The sequence below is a fragment of the Eschrichtius robustus genome, chromosome X (genome assembly GCF_028021215.1).
Source record: "Eschrichtius robustus isolate mEscRob2 chromosome X, mEscRob2.pri, whole genome shotgun sequence".
Taxonomy (NCBI): domain Eukaryota; kingdom Metazoa; phylum Chordata; class Mammalia; order Artiodactyla; family Eschrichtiidae; genus Eschrichtius; species Eschrichtius robustus.
Window position 1 is genome coordinate 28,045,373 of NC_090845.1, and position 15,035 is coordinate 28,060,407.

General features: G+C 36.5%; 1 protein-coding gene across 1 annotated transcript in view; it reads left to right on the forward strand.

Annotated features, from left to right (window-relative positions):
• The window catches only part of IL1RAPL1 (interleukin 1 receptor accessory protein like 1), a 707,257-nt gene extending 694,583 nt beyond the window's left edge, over positions 1-12,674 (forward strand). The window contains exons 10-11 of the mRNA XM_068532589.1: positions 11,334-11,504; positions 11,956-12,674. Of these exons, the coding sequence (XP_068388690.1) occupies positions 11,334-11,504; positions 11,956-12,674 (890 nt within the window). The remainder of the gene's footprint in view (positions 1-11,333; positions 11,505-11,955) is intronic.
• The last annotated feature ends 2,361 nt before the right edge of the window (positions 12,675-15,035 follow it).

Sequence of the window (15,035 nt, forward strand, 5' to 3'; positions counted from 1 at the left end):
TATAGCTGTACTACATTCCCACCAACAGTGTAGGAGGGTTCCTTTTTCTCCACACCCTCTCTAGCATTTATTATTTGTAGAATTTTTGATGATGGCCATTCTGACTGATGGGAGGTGGTACCTCGTAGTTTTGGTTTGCATTTCTCTAATAATTAGTGATGTTGAGCACTTTTTCATGTGCCTTTTGGCCATCTGCATGTCTTCTTTGAAGAAATGTCTATTTACATCTTCTGCCCATTTTTGGATTGGGTTGTTTTTTTGATAATGAGCTCTATGAGCTGTTTGTATATTTTGGAAATTAATCCCTTGTCGGCTACATCATTTGCAAATATTTTCTCCCATTCTGTAGGTTGTCTTTTCGTTTTATTTATGATTTCCTTTGCATATGTCTTGAGTAGCACTGATTTCAACATGGAGGGTCCATTTCCAAGATCCACTATACTTAGTAAAAAGCCACTAATTTTAGCAATGAAACTTTATTTCTAACATCCATTGTGGTAATTAATGAAGCATCTACTTTTGATCAGAAATAAAGATAGTTGAAGTGTTTGTAGTGGCTCTAGAGTGTTGCCTTATTCTAATTAAATGCTAGCTGACCATCCTCATAAAGGCAACCTACTGTCTCTAGAGCTGAACATACACTAACATAATATCCCACCATCTTTACTGGAATAATTACAAAAGAAAAATACACTTATCACAACAACCAGAATCCTTTGCCCCTCCATGCCTCTGACTGGGGTTTCCCTTCCACTTTTGTTTAAATGCTTATATAAAGGTAGTCCTTTCTTCCTTCCTTCATATCTTCCTTCCTTCCTTCTTTCCTGTCTCTTCTCCCTCCCTTGTCTTTCTCTCTCTCATATACAATTCATATTTCCCCCTAACTTACAAAGATTCCCCTCATAATCCCAAGGTCTAGTTATTTTCTCCTTCATCTTTACTAAAATGGTACTTCAGGCACATCATGTTTGCAGCCCTTTTCACCTTGAGTAATTAGCACTTACTAGTGAATACTTACAACTTGTAGAGCATTATGAATTCAGGATTCCTTATCACATTTATTTATTTATGGGAGCAGAGGGCTCAGAGACAAAGTCATGAAGGAAAGAATTATTCCAAAATTTTGCAAGGATGTCTAGATTTTAGAATTGGCTCTACAAATAGAAAATGTAACAAATATTTAAAGAAAAAACAAGGTTATAATGTTATGGGTAGTCTATTAATAAAAGAAAACAGCAAACAGTAGCTCTCTTGCATTGATGATTATATTGGTAGATATCAGTAAGGTACTGCATAAATTTTCATTAGGGAGTAACTTATGGGAACAGGCTTAAGACTCCATTTTGTGGGGAAGATCTAGTGCTAGACAGGGTGAATCTACTTTATGTTTGTTTGTCTCAGAGTGCAAACTGTTTTGGTTTTGTTTTTATCCCCCATGTATGGGGTTTGAGGGATGTGCTTATTCATAATGATGGCAGGGCAAGCTTATAAGAACACCATAATCACTATTTTATTCAAAAGGTGAAGAGAGAGATCTCTCCTAGTTCTACTTTGGGAGCTATTACAGGTATTGGACAAAATGAGTTAGAGCGATCTTTTGTAATCTCCACCCGCTGATCCTGGGAAATGTGAAGAGCTGTTCCATTTCAAGCATATGAAATAAATTGGTATCTATGCAATCTTAGGTCGTAGGATTTATTTGCCTTTCTTCTTCAATTGTAAGGTTACTGTTAATAGTGTCAGGAATTATTGTCCTCATGTCTATCAGTCAAACACAGTGCTTCTGTAAAATCATTTAGAAACACTATCTGGTTTTTCGTTTGTTTTAGGGTATTTTTTGGTGGTGGTGATTAGATAATTTGCCTACACGTGAACTATCTAGAATGTGTTTTTGAGTTCCAGAAGGAAAAACCTATAGTTGATTTTGGTGTACAACTTGCCCCAAATTGTAAGCTGTTAAGTAGTAGGAATCAAGCCTTCTTACCCCAAATCTTGTGCTCCCTATAGCACTCTGCTAAGTCTTACCCTCTTAAGACTTCTACCATCTATGCTGCCCACTGTCCTCTTAAGGATGCAAGGGAAGGAAACTAATATCTACTGAACGCCTCCTTTGGGCCAAGAATTTTACTATATGGTGGGGACTCATTGAATCCTAGACATATTCTTGAGGGAGCTGCTATTTTATAGATCAGGAAACGAAGTCTCAAATGAGCAAAATAAAAATTAATGGCAGTCAGGATTTGAGCTCAGCGGCTTTTTTTTTTCTTCACTACATCACACCATACATATTTTAATTAGTGACACATTTCAGTATTTGAGGTCCTATGGATTCAAATAGTCCAGAAAAGTACCAAGTACTAAAACATGTAAACTAGAACAGTATCGTTAAGTTTTCAAAGTGTAAAACTCAATCAGCTTTATTTTAGAGTATAATTGTCAGATGCCGCTATGGCTGAATTGACATGAAAAGTGGAATGTATTAGAACAATGACATTCAATAATCACAAAATCAAAATATTAATATATGCTTAATGTTTTTTATTCAAAGATCTATCATCTATTTCTGCAGAGTTTTTAATTGAAAAATTATTAGTTGGAAATATAAAAAAGCATATGAAGGCAAATCTGAAATACAAGAAAGAAATGACTTAATTTTTTTAAAACTCTTATTTATTCAAATTATGTCAATGCTAGTTTTTAATGATCACATAATTCTGTGCTAATATACTACATGCAGACATAGAAAATCGCCTTTTAAAATGAAATACACAGTTCATCATTGGGCCCTACCCAGGTCTCCTTTTGGTAATCCATTTGCTGAATAATGGCCTCTGTCACTAGTCAATTTCACATATGTGACTTATAAATATTTGAAAGTAAATTTAAAAGAAGAAGTGGCCACCTGCCAATAACATCTGACAACCATTCAATAGGTGTTTAAAGGTTAAAAACTCCCAAAGACGTGAATGTCAATCCCAAGCCATTTATATTGTCAGTAAATCTCTTTCCTAGCCCACATCCAACATAGCCACCACCTTCATCTTGATAAGGGAGTCTTCAGTCTACATTTTCTTAAAAGCTCTGTTGTTCTAAAAAATCCATGGATCCTTTGGCTTCTCAATCCTTTCAAAGAGAATTGACTAATATCCTCTCATATGTCAAAGAGGAAAATATTTATTTATCATTTTTCCAACCACTTTTTTTTATTCCTGATACACAGTTCTATATTCTCCTTCTCTCTTCAAGGTTTCTTAATAATATTTTTAATTCATATTTTTATTTCTTAACTCTCTGGAGTCCAAACGTTTTCCCCCTCAAATATATCTTTTTATAAAACATAGTAATTCATTCGGTAAATTGAAGGAGAAAATTCTACTGGACTAATTGTTTGACTTAAAGTAACAAAGCAACTAATTAATTGGTTAGGTTTGGTGTTTTTGGTTTGTTTGTTTTTCTTTCTCCCCCCAGCTTTATTCAGATATAATTGACATATAACATTGTGTAAGTTTAAGGTATACAGTGTGACGATTTGATACACATATATATTGTGAAATGATTGCCACAATAATGTTACTTAACATATCCATCACCTCACATAACTATTTCTTTTTGTAGTGAGAACATTTAAGATCTATTCTCTGCAACTCTCAAGTATATAATACAGTATTATTAACCATATTCACCAAGCTGTATATGTATCCCTAGAAATTATTTTTCTTATAGCAGGAAGTTTATTTACTTTGACCAACCTCTCCCCCTTTCCCCTGCCCCCAGCCCTTGACAACCACCATTCTACTCTCTGTTTCTATGAATTCAGCTTTTTCAATTCCACATTGTAAGTGAGATCATGCAGTTATTTGTCTTTCTCTGTCTGACTTGTTTCACTTAAGCATAATGACCTCAAGGTCCATCTAAATAAAATGAAAGGTTTCCTTCATTTTTATGGCTGAATAATATTCTACTAAATAATATTCTACTGTGTGTGTATATATGTGTGTATGTATTTTTATATATATGTATATATATATGTATATACACACACACATATACACATTTCTTTATCTGTTCATCTGTTGATGGACACTTAGGTGGTTTCCATGTCTTGGCTATTGCGAATAATTCTGCAGTGAACACTGGGGTACAGATATCTCTTTGAGAGAGTGGTTTTGTTTCCTTCAGATATATACCCAGAAGTGGGATTGCTGGATCATATGGTACTTCTATTTTTAATTTTATGAGGAATCTCCATGCTGTTTTACAACTTACATCCCCACCAACAGGGCAGAAGGGTTCCCTTTTCTCTACATCCTTGCCAACAGTTGTTACCTTGTCTTTTTTTTTTTTTTTTTTTTTTTTAATGAAGTCGCCTTAGGATTTTACTTGTATGTTTAATTTTTTATATTTTATTTATTTATTTATTTATTTTTGGCTGTGTTGGATCTTCGTTTCTGTGCGAGGGCCTTCTCTAGTTGCGGCGAGCGGGGGCCACTCTTCATCGCGGTGTGCGGGCCTCTCACTATCGCGGCCTCTCTTGTTGCGGAGCACAGGCTCCAGACGCGCAGGCTCAGTAGTTGTGGCTCACGGGCCCAGCCGCTCCGTGGCATGTGGGATCTTCCCAGACCAGGGCTCGAACCCGTGTCCCCTGCATTGGCAGGCAGACTCTCAACCACTGTGCCACCAAGGGAGCCCACCTTGTCTTTTTGATAATAGCCATCCTAAGAAGTATGAGGTGAGGTCTCATTGTGGTTTTGATTTTCATTTCTTGATGATTAGTGATGTTGAACATCTTTTTATACACCTTTTGGCCATTGTATGTCCTACATGTCTTTTTGCTATTGAGTTGTATGAGTTCCTTATATATTTTAGATATTAATCCTCCCCTTATCTAATATATGGTGTGCAGATATTTTCTCCCATTCTGTAACTTGCCTTTTTATTTATTGATTGTTTCTTTTGCTGTGCAGAAGCTTTTTAGTTTGATATAGTCACACTTGTTTAGTTTTACTTTTGTTGCTTGTGCTTTTTGTGTCATAGCCAAAGAATTGTTGCCAAAACTAATGTTAAGGAGTTTTTCCTTATGTTTTCTCCTAGGAGTTTTATGGTTTCAAGTATTACATTTAAGTCTTTAATCCATTTCAGATTAAAATTTGTGAGTGGTGTAAAATAGGGGCCCAACTTTATTCTTTTTCATGTGGATAGACAGTTTTCCCAACACCATTTATTAAAAAGATTATCCTTTCCACATTGAGTATTCTTGGCCCCCTTGTCAAATATCAACTGACCACATATATGTGGGTCTATTTCTGGACTCTTGATTTTGTTCCATTGGTCTGTGTGTCTGTTTTTTATGCCTGCACCATACTGTTTTGATTACTATAGCTTTGTAGTATAGCCTGCAATCAGGAAGTGTGATGCCTCCAGCTGGGCTCTTCTCTCTCAATATTGCTTTGGCTATTCAGGGTCTTTTTTGATTCCATATGAATTTTAGAATTTTTTTATATTTCTGTTAAAATTGCCATTGGAATTTTGATAGGGATTATATTGAATCTATACATAGCTTTGGGTAGTATGGACATTTTAACAGTATTAACTATTCTGATTAATGAACGTGGGATAGCTTTCCATTTGTTTCTTCTTCAGTTTCTTCATCAGTGTCTTATAGTTTTCAAGGTACAGGTCTTTCACCTCTTTGGCTAAGTTTATTCTTCAGTATTTTATAATTTTTGATGATATTCTAAATGGAATTGATTTGCATATGTTGATCCATCCTTGCATCCCAGGAATAAATCCCGCTTTCTTTTTTGCCCATGCCACAAAGCATGTGGAATCATAGTTCCCCGGCTAGGGATTGAACCCATGCGCCCTGCAGTGTAAGCATGGAGTCTTAACCACTGGACTGCCAGGGAAGTCCCATAAATCCCACTTGATCATGTTATATTATCTGTTTAAGGTACAGTTGAATTTGGTTTGCTAGTATTTTGTTGAGATTTTTTTTGTATCTATATTCATTAGGGATACTGGCTTATAGTTTTCTTGTAGTATCCTTTTCTGGCTTTGGTATCAGGATAATGCTGGCCTCATAAAATGAGTTTGAGAGTGTTCCCTCCTCTTCAATTTTTCCTTGGAAAAGTTTGAGGATTGCATTAATTCTTCTTTAAATATTTGGTAGAATTCACCAGTCAAAGTAGTTGCTGGCTTGAGGATTTCTGTCTGGTTGTTTTTTATGGTTTCTGTTTCTTTAATAAAATTCTCATTTTGTTCATGCATTGTTTTCTGATTCTGTTAAATTGTCTATCTGTGTTATTTTGCATTTCACTGATTTCCTTTAAGATGATTATTTTTAATTCTTTGTTGGACAAGTTGTAGATCTCCATTTCTTAGGGCTTGGTTACTGGTGCTTTATTAGTTTCCTTTGGTGATGTCATATTTGCCCGATTCTTTGTGATCCCTGTATCCCTGCATTAGTGTCTGTGCATTTGAAGGAGCAAACATCTCTTCTAATCTTTACACACTGCCTTTAGCAGGTAAAGTTCTTCTCCTGTCTGTTCCCCAGGCCAATGGGACTACCTCCAGAATCATAATCATTCTGGGCTGGAACCAGTTTTGAGTCTGTTGCCGGGTCTGCAGTGAAGTTCATGGTTGGCAGGCTTGTGAGCAGGAGCTCAGGTTCACATGGATCCTGTCTGGTCTCTGGGTGGATAGGAATGCCTCTAGTATCTTGTTCAGTAGTATAGCACTTGGACAAATGTTCACTTCAGGATCCACAATCGGGTCTTCACTCGGTGGACCTATTGCCAGGTGTGTGGATGGGTATGTCTCCCACCAGGTTTCTGGGAGGGCTTCTATCTGGTCACTGGATGGGTCCTTGGGTGGGCAGGACTGGCTCTGTACTGTGGCTGAGAGGATACATGCAAGGGATATCTTATTTGACCATCTTGCTGACTTCATTCCTATTTTTCTTTTTTTGTGGGAAATTACAGTCATAATCTCTTGAAAATCATGGAAAGAGTAAACCAATGACTATATTAGAGCTTATGAATATTATTACAGAGGGTGTGTACATCAACTGCTTTCCATCTCTGTAATCAATAGAATTATAGTTGAAGGTTTAAGTTACAGAAATAAAATTTAGAGAATAAAGTTCAGAATAAGAAATATATTGTTGTACTATCTTGTTATGACTAACTAGTTTTCAGCTGTTTATAAACTTAAGTTGAATTTAAAAGATCACAGTCCTACCTTTAAAAATCTTAGCATAATTTTGTTTTTTCTATGATTATAAAAACTCTCAATTTTTCAGTTTCTTATACACATTAAGATTAGTCAATATATGTTCTTACAGATATAAAAAGAAAAATCTAAGAGATATTTCCCAAGATTCAGATTCAGCTGGTAACTGGGAAAAAAGAAGAAACCTTAGAATCCATATGATTTTGAATCAGAAAACATTGCTGAATTTAGCATGATATCTGGCATGGTGTTTGCAGTCTGATAATTTTCAAGTCAGGAGTTTGCTTCTGTGGGTAAATAAATGCCTAGCCCAGTACTGCGCTGACATAGACTCTGGGGAAAGAGAGGAATTAGATATCAATCAAGTGTCCCATTGATTTGAGGGAGGAAGCTGCTGCAGATGCTTGCAAGGGGCCTTATTACCAGAATAACCTACATGTGAGCAACTCCTTTTTATCTGGGAGACATTAGCTTAAATGTTATAAATTCACCCGGATGACATAAAGAGATAGAAAACTGACTGAGACCACAGCACCTATTCCCGAGGTTCATTTAAGCTTAGTACAGTTACTGAATATATTACTCTAGGTAAGAATTTATCCCCTTTTTGATGAAAGTGGATTTTCAGCTATTTTATTTAGAGCACATGCCCTGTAAGTATCAAGACCACTCATCATGGAGCTGAGGCTGCAGTGTGTAGGTTTTGTGGTACTTTGATCAATTACCTGGCAGCTGACTGCAGTTCTTTGATGCCTTTGAGACCTTTGGGTACCTATACCCTGTCCTAGAGCAGAGTTTCTCGAAGTACTGTCCCTGGACCGGCAGCAGTATCACCTGAGAGTTTGCTATAAATTCAGATTCTAAGGACCTATTCCAGATGCTCTGAATTGAAAACTCTGGAGGTGGGGCCTAACAGTCTGTATTTTACCAAGTCCTCCCAACTGTTGCCGTTCATGCTTCAGCATGAAAACCGCTTTTTCAGAAAAGTTTACAAGGACTCTGAGGTCTTCAACTGAGTCACAGTGAGAAAATACAGTTCAAGATTATTCCAAAGGAACTTTGCTAAACTTTGACCCTGTAGCTCCTAGTAATTACTTGAGGAGTCCAGGCAGCTTGGAGTGTGTATCACCAAAGCCATCTCTCCTAGGAAATGGCCCAAATCTTGAGAAAATCCCCACACTAGCCATAAGATATGTCATGTGATACCCAAATGAGAGGCCATTCATTCATTTCATCAACAGATATGTTTGAGCATCTACTAAGCCCTAGTCACATATCTGAGTCAAGGATCTTGTGGTCAAAGAAAGAAGATAAGATGTGAGCACAATAATATAATACATGGGAAAAGAGATCACCTTCAACTCAATGATACCAGACTCAGATTCAAAGGAAACAACTGCAGAGTTAGCTGCTGGTTTTTTGACAACGGATAGCCATAGTATTTTTCAAGCTACCATAAACATAATCAGTGGTGAGGTTTGGAAAAATAAGTTTTGTGATTCTATGTGGAATGGGCCAGAAGAATAAGGAAATGGAGAGGGAAGACCCACTAAAATATAATTATAACAGTTGAGAAGAGAGTAGGGCCCCACCTAGGATGAAGACAGAATCCAAAGGATTTTTACCAGTGAATGGCTGTGAGATTATTGGTAATGAAAAGAGATAAGTGGAACATGCCTCTGAAGTTTGGAGACTAAAGACGTGAGATTGTTATGTTACTAAAATTTAAGTGAAATAAAATGTGAAAACAAAGCTTGAGATGGGAAGCTTGTTTTGTTGTGAACATGTCACATGTGAGGTACACGCAGAACATCCAAATTAAGGGGTCCAGGTTACAGGTTCATGAGAAAGAAGATGCGATTGGACATCTACATTAGAGAGACATCTACACAGAAGTGGTTGTTGATGTCATAGGAGGAAAGGAGATTTTTAAGGGAAAATAGACTGAAAGACAAATGAAACAGGCCACAGAAAACATCTTGAGAAATGACAGTATTTATGGATTGGAAGAGAGATGTCCATTGAAGAGGCAGGGGAACCAGAAACAGTGTCATGTGAGCAGAAGTGATATCCAGCTGGAACTTACGAGTATTGGTGGACCATTGTTTACATCTCTTCTGAGTCATAAGTGCTCTGTTCTTTTTGTTGTTCATATTGATCTGGTTATCAAATATTTTTTTAAACCTACAGAAGACAAAAAGCAAAGAATGAGAATCTAGTCATTACACATCTCAGGTCTGAGCAAACTTCAGCACTTTACAGTACTTTGTAAAAATCTGGAAGAGGAAAACCTCCCAGAAAGAAAGTAGTATATGCATGAAATCATTCTACAATCTGCAGTCTGGCTTAAAGAGTCCTCCCTTTGGCCCATGACCCCTGTTCTACTCTTTGCAACACATTTATCCTCTGGAAATAGATTGTTGACTTGTCTACATCTTCTACTAGACTGGAAGCTACTGACCCATATTGCAAAGGGGAAGATTTTATCTCATAGATATGGCATGTGATTACCTAATAAACGGACATTTTAATGAAATACTAACTGGCATTATATTATAGCTTTATTATGTGCTATTTTCTATGATTTCTTACTCAACTAAAGTATTTATATCAACAAAATGGTACCACTATAGACTGCTGGCATGTGTGCATAGACATGGTATAACAAACATAATTATTATTTTTTGTGAAAACTGAATTTTATTTATACTATGTACAACTATATCCTGGTTGAAGAATAAAGAAAACACCAAATACCAAAATATGACATGATAGGGATGATTATTTTTTATTTTATTTTTTTTACCTGAAATGTGCTTTAAAAAAATCTTCCATAGCTAAAGGTTCTTTTCCCCAGGGATCCTATAGTAGAATTGCTAGCTTCTTATATGCCTGTGTTAACTTTAGGTGAAGTAAACAGTTTTCTCAGTTTTCCATGACAAGTTAGAGAAGTGAGCTTTAGTGTCTTTGAAGTCAAAAGGAGTGTCCCAAAGCCATCCAGAGCAAGTCATGGATGCCCCTGTATCTTTGATGTTTTATACCCCAAAGATTTTAAATTTTCTATACCAAATGCCCAGTTCATTTTGTTCTGAAATTTAAGAGTGTTTCAGTTCAACTTGATCTAATAATCAAATAATACAATGACAGTCATTAGGAAAGAAGCACAAAAGAGACCTAAGCATATTGATATTGATAGGCTCAGCATACTGATAGTATTTAGAATTGAGGTGAATTATGAATCCTGATATCACACTCTGAAAAGGAAATTGGAGAATGAGACTATGCAGAAGATAAATGACTTCTTATTCTAAGAAACAGCAAATGAGAATTTGGAGATGTTTACATTAAGATAAAAATAATGCACGGTAGTAGTCATCAAATATTTGAAGAGTTCTCATGTAAATATGGGGAAGAATGAGGAAAGAAATCAAATTTTAGAACTAAGTTTCATTCATTTATAATTTTTGATTCTTATAGTCAAACTGATTAACATGATGAAAAATAATTTGGCAATAATTTACATGTAAGATAAATGAAGATCAGGAAAACAATATGTTTTTCTATAATACTTCAGCATACTAAACTCAGCCCTAAAATACAAGAACCAGCTCCCAAAGAAAAATTAATTATTCCAAATTTCATTTTATTTTTTCCCCAAAAGAAAATCAGCACAACACACACAACCTAAAAACCATTCCTCAAGCCAGTCAAGCCAGTTTCAATGTTCTTTCTTTGATTAGGTGAATGTACATTTATGTAGAATAAGAACATACTATCCAAATATGTGGCTTTTATAAGTTGTCAAAATTCTCATGATCTGTGCATCAAAAATGTTGAACGTTACCATTTCATTGCTCTTTTCATTAATTTTTCTCCTACTGTCTTAATAACAACAAAAATAGTGACTCCTTTATACCCCCAAATTCATTCCGCGATACTTGGCATTATTGTGTTCTTAATGAAAATTAAGAAAGACTTCTTTCTTTGGCATCCCAGAAGTGGAACATTCGGAGATATTTATGAAATGGGGTGAATGTTCTCATGTCCTACTGTTTTCTTTGTAGAGTAGTGACTTCAGCTTTACTCTGTAATGTTCTTGACAGATAATAAAGATTATGATGCATACTTATCATACACCAAAGTGGATCCTGACCAGTGGAATCAAGAGACTGGGGAAGAAGAACGCTTTGCTCTTGAAATCCTACCTGATATGCTTGAAAAGCATTATGGATATAAGTTGTTTATACCAGATAGAGATTTAATCCCAACTGGAAGTAAGTTAATGTTTTCATTTAACAGTGTGCATATTCTTGTGTCCGTCTGTGTAGTCATCATTTTTAGACAGAATTTAAACTTTTAGTTCTTTCCTTCTACATCTTTCAGTTTCTCAAGAAAGAAATGGCATTATGTGTTCAAATGAAAAATAAGTGTTGATTCCACTGAGGAAGCTACTTCGATTATTCTGTAAAGCGTCTCATGTTATAAACCTTGACATTTAAAGAAACCAAATGAGAGATTTGTACCTGGGAAAACATTTCTATCTTTGAGAGAAGCAAAGTCCCATACTCTGTTCAAAGTGATCATTGGCTATTTTCATCTTCTCAAGGGTTTACCTAGCAAAAAGAACCAGCAATTCTCATTTAATGTGTGAAAGAGAATTTACTGGGGCTTTCTGGACCGAATGTTCAATTTACTTATTCTGATAAACCCTTTTCTCTGTTGTAGCATATATTGAAGATGTGGCAAGGTGTGTAGATCAAAGCAAGCGGCTGATTATTGTCATGACCCCAAATTACGTAGTCAGAAGGGGCTGGAGCATCTTTGAGCTGGAGACCAGACTTCGAAACATGCTTGTGACTGGAGAAATTAAAGTGATACTAATTGAATGCAGTGAGCTACGAGGAATTATGAACTACCAGGAGGTGGAGGCCCTCAAGCACACCATCAAGCTCCTGACCGTTATTAAATGGCATGGACCAAAATGCAACAAGTTGAACTCTAAGTTCTGGAAACGTTTACAATATGAAATGCCTTTTAAGAGGATAGAACCCATTACTCACGAGCAGGCTTTAGATGTTAGTGAGCAGGGGCCTTTCGGGGAGCTGCAGACTGTCTCAGCCATTTCCATGGCTGCGGCCACCTCCACAGCTCTAGCCACTGCCCATCCAGATCTCCGATCCACCTTTCACAACACTTACCATTCACAAATGCGTCAGAAACACTACTACCGAAGCTATGAATACGACGTACCTCCTACCGGCACCCTGCCTCTTACCTCCATAGGAAATCAGCATACCTATTGTAACATCCCTATGACACTCATCAACGGTCAGCGGCCACAGACAAAATCGAGCAGGGAGCAGAATCCAGACGAGGCCCACACAAACAGTGCCATCCTGCCGCTGTTGCCAAGGGAGACCAGTATATCCAGTGTGATATGGTGACAGAAAAGCAAGGGACACCCCGTCCCTGGGAGTCTGAGTGGAGTCTGCAGTCCAGTGCCTGGAACTAAATCCTCGACTGCTGCTAATGCTGTTAAAAACATGCATTACAATCTCTAGAACACGAGGAAAAACAGGGTCTTGTACATATGTTTTTTGCAATTTCTTTGTAGCATCAGTGTCTTCCTGTTTTACCATGTCTCTTACCATTACATTTTTTGACTTTGTTTTGTATGTCATTGGAATTTGTAAATTTACCTTTTTTTAAAGAAGAGACTTACGTATAGATAGAAAACCCTTTTTTGCTTCATTAGTTTAGTTTTAGAATGGGTTTTTATTTCCTTTCCTTGATTTTTGTTTTGCTTTTAACATTTCCTTGGGGTGCTTGGACAAATCTATCCGATGGGACAAGGAGCACCGGATCCTCTCTTGGGTTCTGCCTAGGATCAGCAGGGCCATGTGGGCCTTCAGAAAGCAGTGCAACGAATGCCAGCATTGCCATTTGGGAAAAAAAAAAAAAAAGATGAGAAGAACACTTGTTCATAGGAGGGCCGCGCCAATCAGAGCCCTGAATATCTTCCTTGTCCCACCTCATTCCCCACCTCTACCCTTCTAATGGCGGCATGATGTGTAAATTCTGAGAAGGGGTTGGGGGGGGTCTAACTGTCTTAACACTTAATTCACTGCTCGTCAGAATGCACTCCAGACCCAAAAGTGTGCTAGTCACTTGACAGTGACCACTACAGAGTGCTAAGAAGAGAAGATCAAGGGCAGGAAAATGGGGGAGAGTGTGCTGTTTCCGTTTTTTAAATGAGTTGATGTACCCTTATATAAATATATATATATATATATATATATATAAAAACACACAACAAAAGAAACAAAAACAAAAAAAGCAAAAAAACAAAAAAACAAAAAAATCAAGCCCTATATTTGATCACTTCCTGGAAAGGCATGAATGTGTTTGTGGCTGTTTTTGTTTACTATTCTACTTCCTCTTTTCCCTCTATAATTTTCTGCAAATGAGATTATGTGCAAATGCCAGGCAAGTTAACTCAAAAGGGTGAATCAACACAAGTCAAAATGAAATTTACATTGAAGGCTTCCAAACCAAAGGGAAGGGCAGGATGTGTCATCAAATATGTTTTGTCACCTTGTATTATAGAAAATGTTATTTTCTAAAGTGTCAGTGCAAATCTGTGAAACTTATTATGGGGTCCCCTTGTATTTAAATGTTAATTCACTGTATTTAATTTTCAATGCTATATTCAGAATCAAGTGTTTGGTTTCAATTTGTGAACATAAGCAACTTATTAATATCAAAGTGTTTATATAAGCACTCAGGAGGTCAAACATATGAATACCAACAGAAATCAGTATTTTCAAAATAAACATTATTTACACAAAATAGTTTTTAAATTAGGTGAGAAGGTATTTAAAATAATTAATTTTACTGTATAAAGAATTAGTTTTACTTTAACTGTACAATTCTATCTGTCAGAAACAGAAAGCTGATGCTCCCAGGAAATTCATCTCTTACCATTTAGTTTTATGTTTGAATGACATAGCAGCTAATACATAGTCATGTTGAAAATGATGAAACATCAATCATAAAGGAACTTGCAGAGGGCAGAATTGCTAAAGGGAAATATTACCTAAGTAACTTTTAGTTTTAAAAAAAATCAATGTGATGAAAACACTGATAATAGAACTCATGCATTACTTTAGTGATTCATTATAGGAACTTCCATTCCAGCCATCGTCTGTGGGCCTGTGTAGTGAGTATTGTATGTTTGGTTTATTCCTACCACCATATAATGAGAAAACAATTCTACACTTTTGGTCACAATACTAAGGTATGAGTTGGCCACACACACAAAAATGTAAACTTCAGTAGGAGTTCACTGGGGAGGGTAAAACTGAATTGCAAATGTATGAGAGATGAGTATAAGAATTTTGTAACAATGCAAACATCTCATATTTGTGTGACAAGGAAAAGGACCTTTAGGATGTGCATTGATTTTTATTTGCTAAAAAAATGCTTATTTCCCTGACAACTCTCCTCGGTCCTTCTCTACAATCTGTTCTTTATTCCCGTGCTCCCCTTGGACCTGTGTCACATTTTCACAAACCAGAACTGAAGCTGCAAGGACACATAAACTTTAAGGTCAGCTTTGCACATTGGGTTATTTTCAGAATCCAAGAAGGCCATTGTTTACTTTGTACTATGGACACCTGTCAGGGACTGGTGGCAGTGAACCTCATTGGACTGGATTCCAGATTCCCCCAGTGCTCAGAAAACTGTAAACATGGCAATGGCCTGGTTTATTTCTTTGTTTTTTTCATTTTTTTTTTAAGTGCACG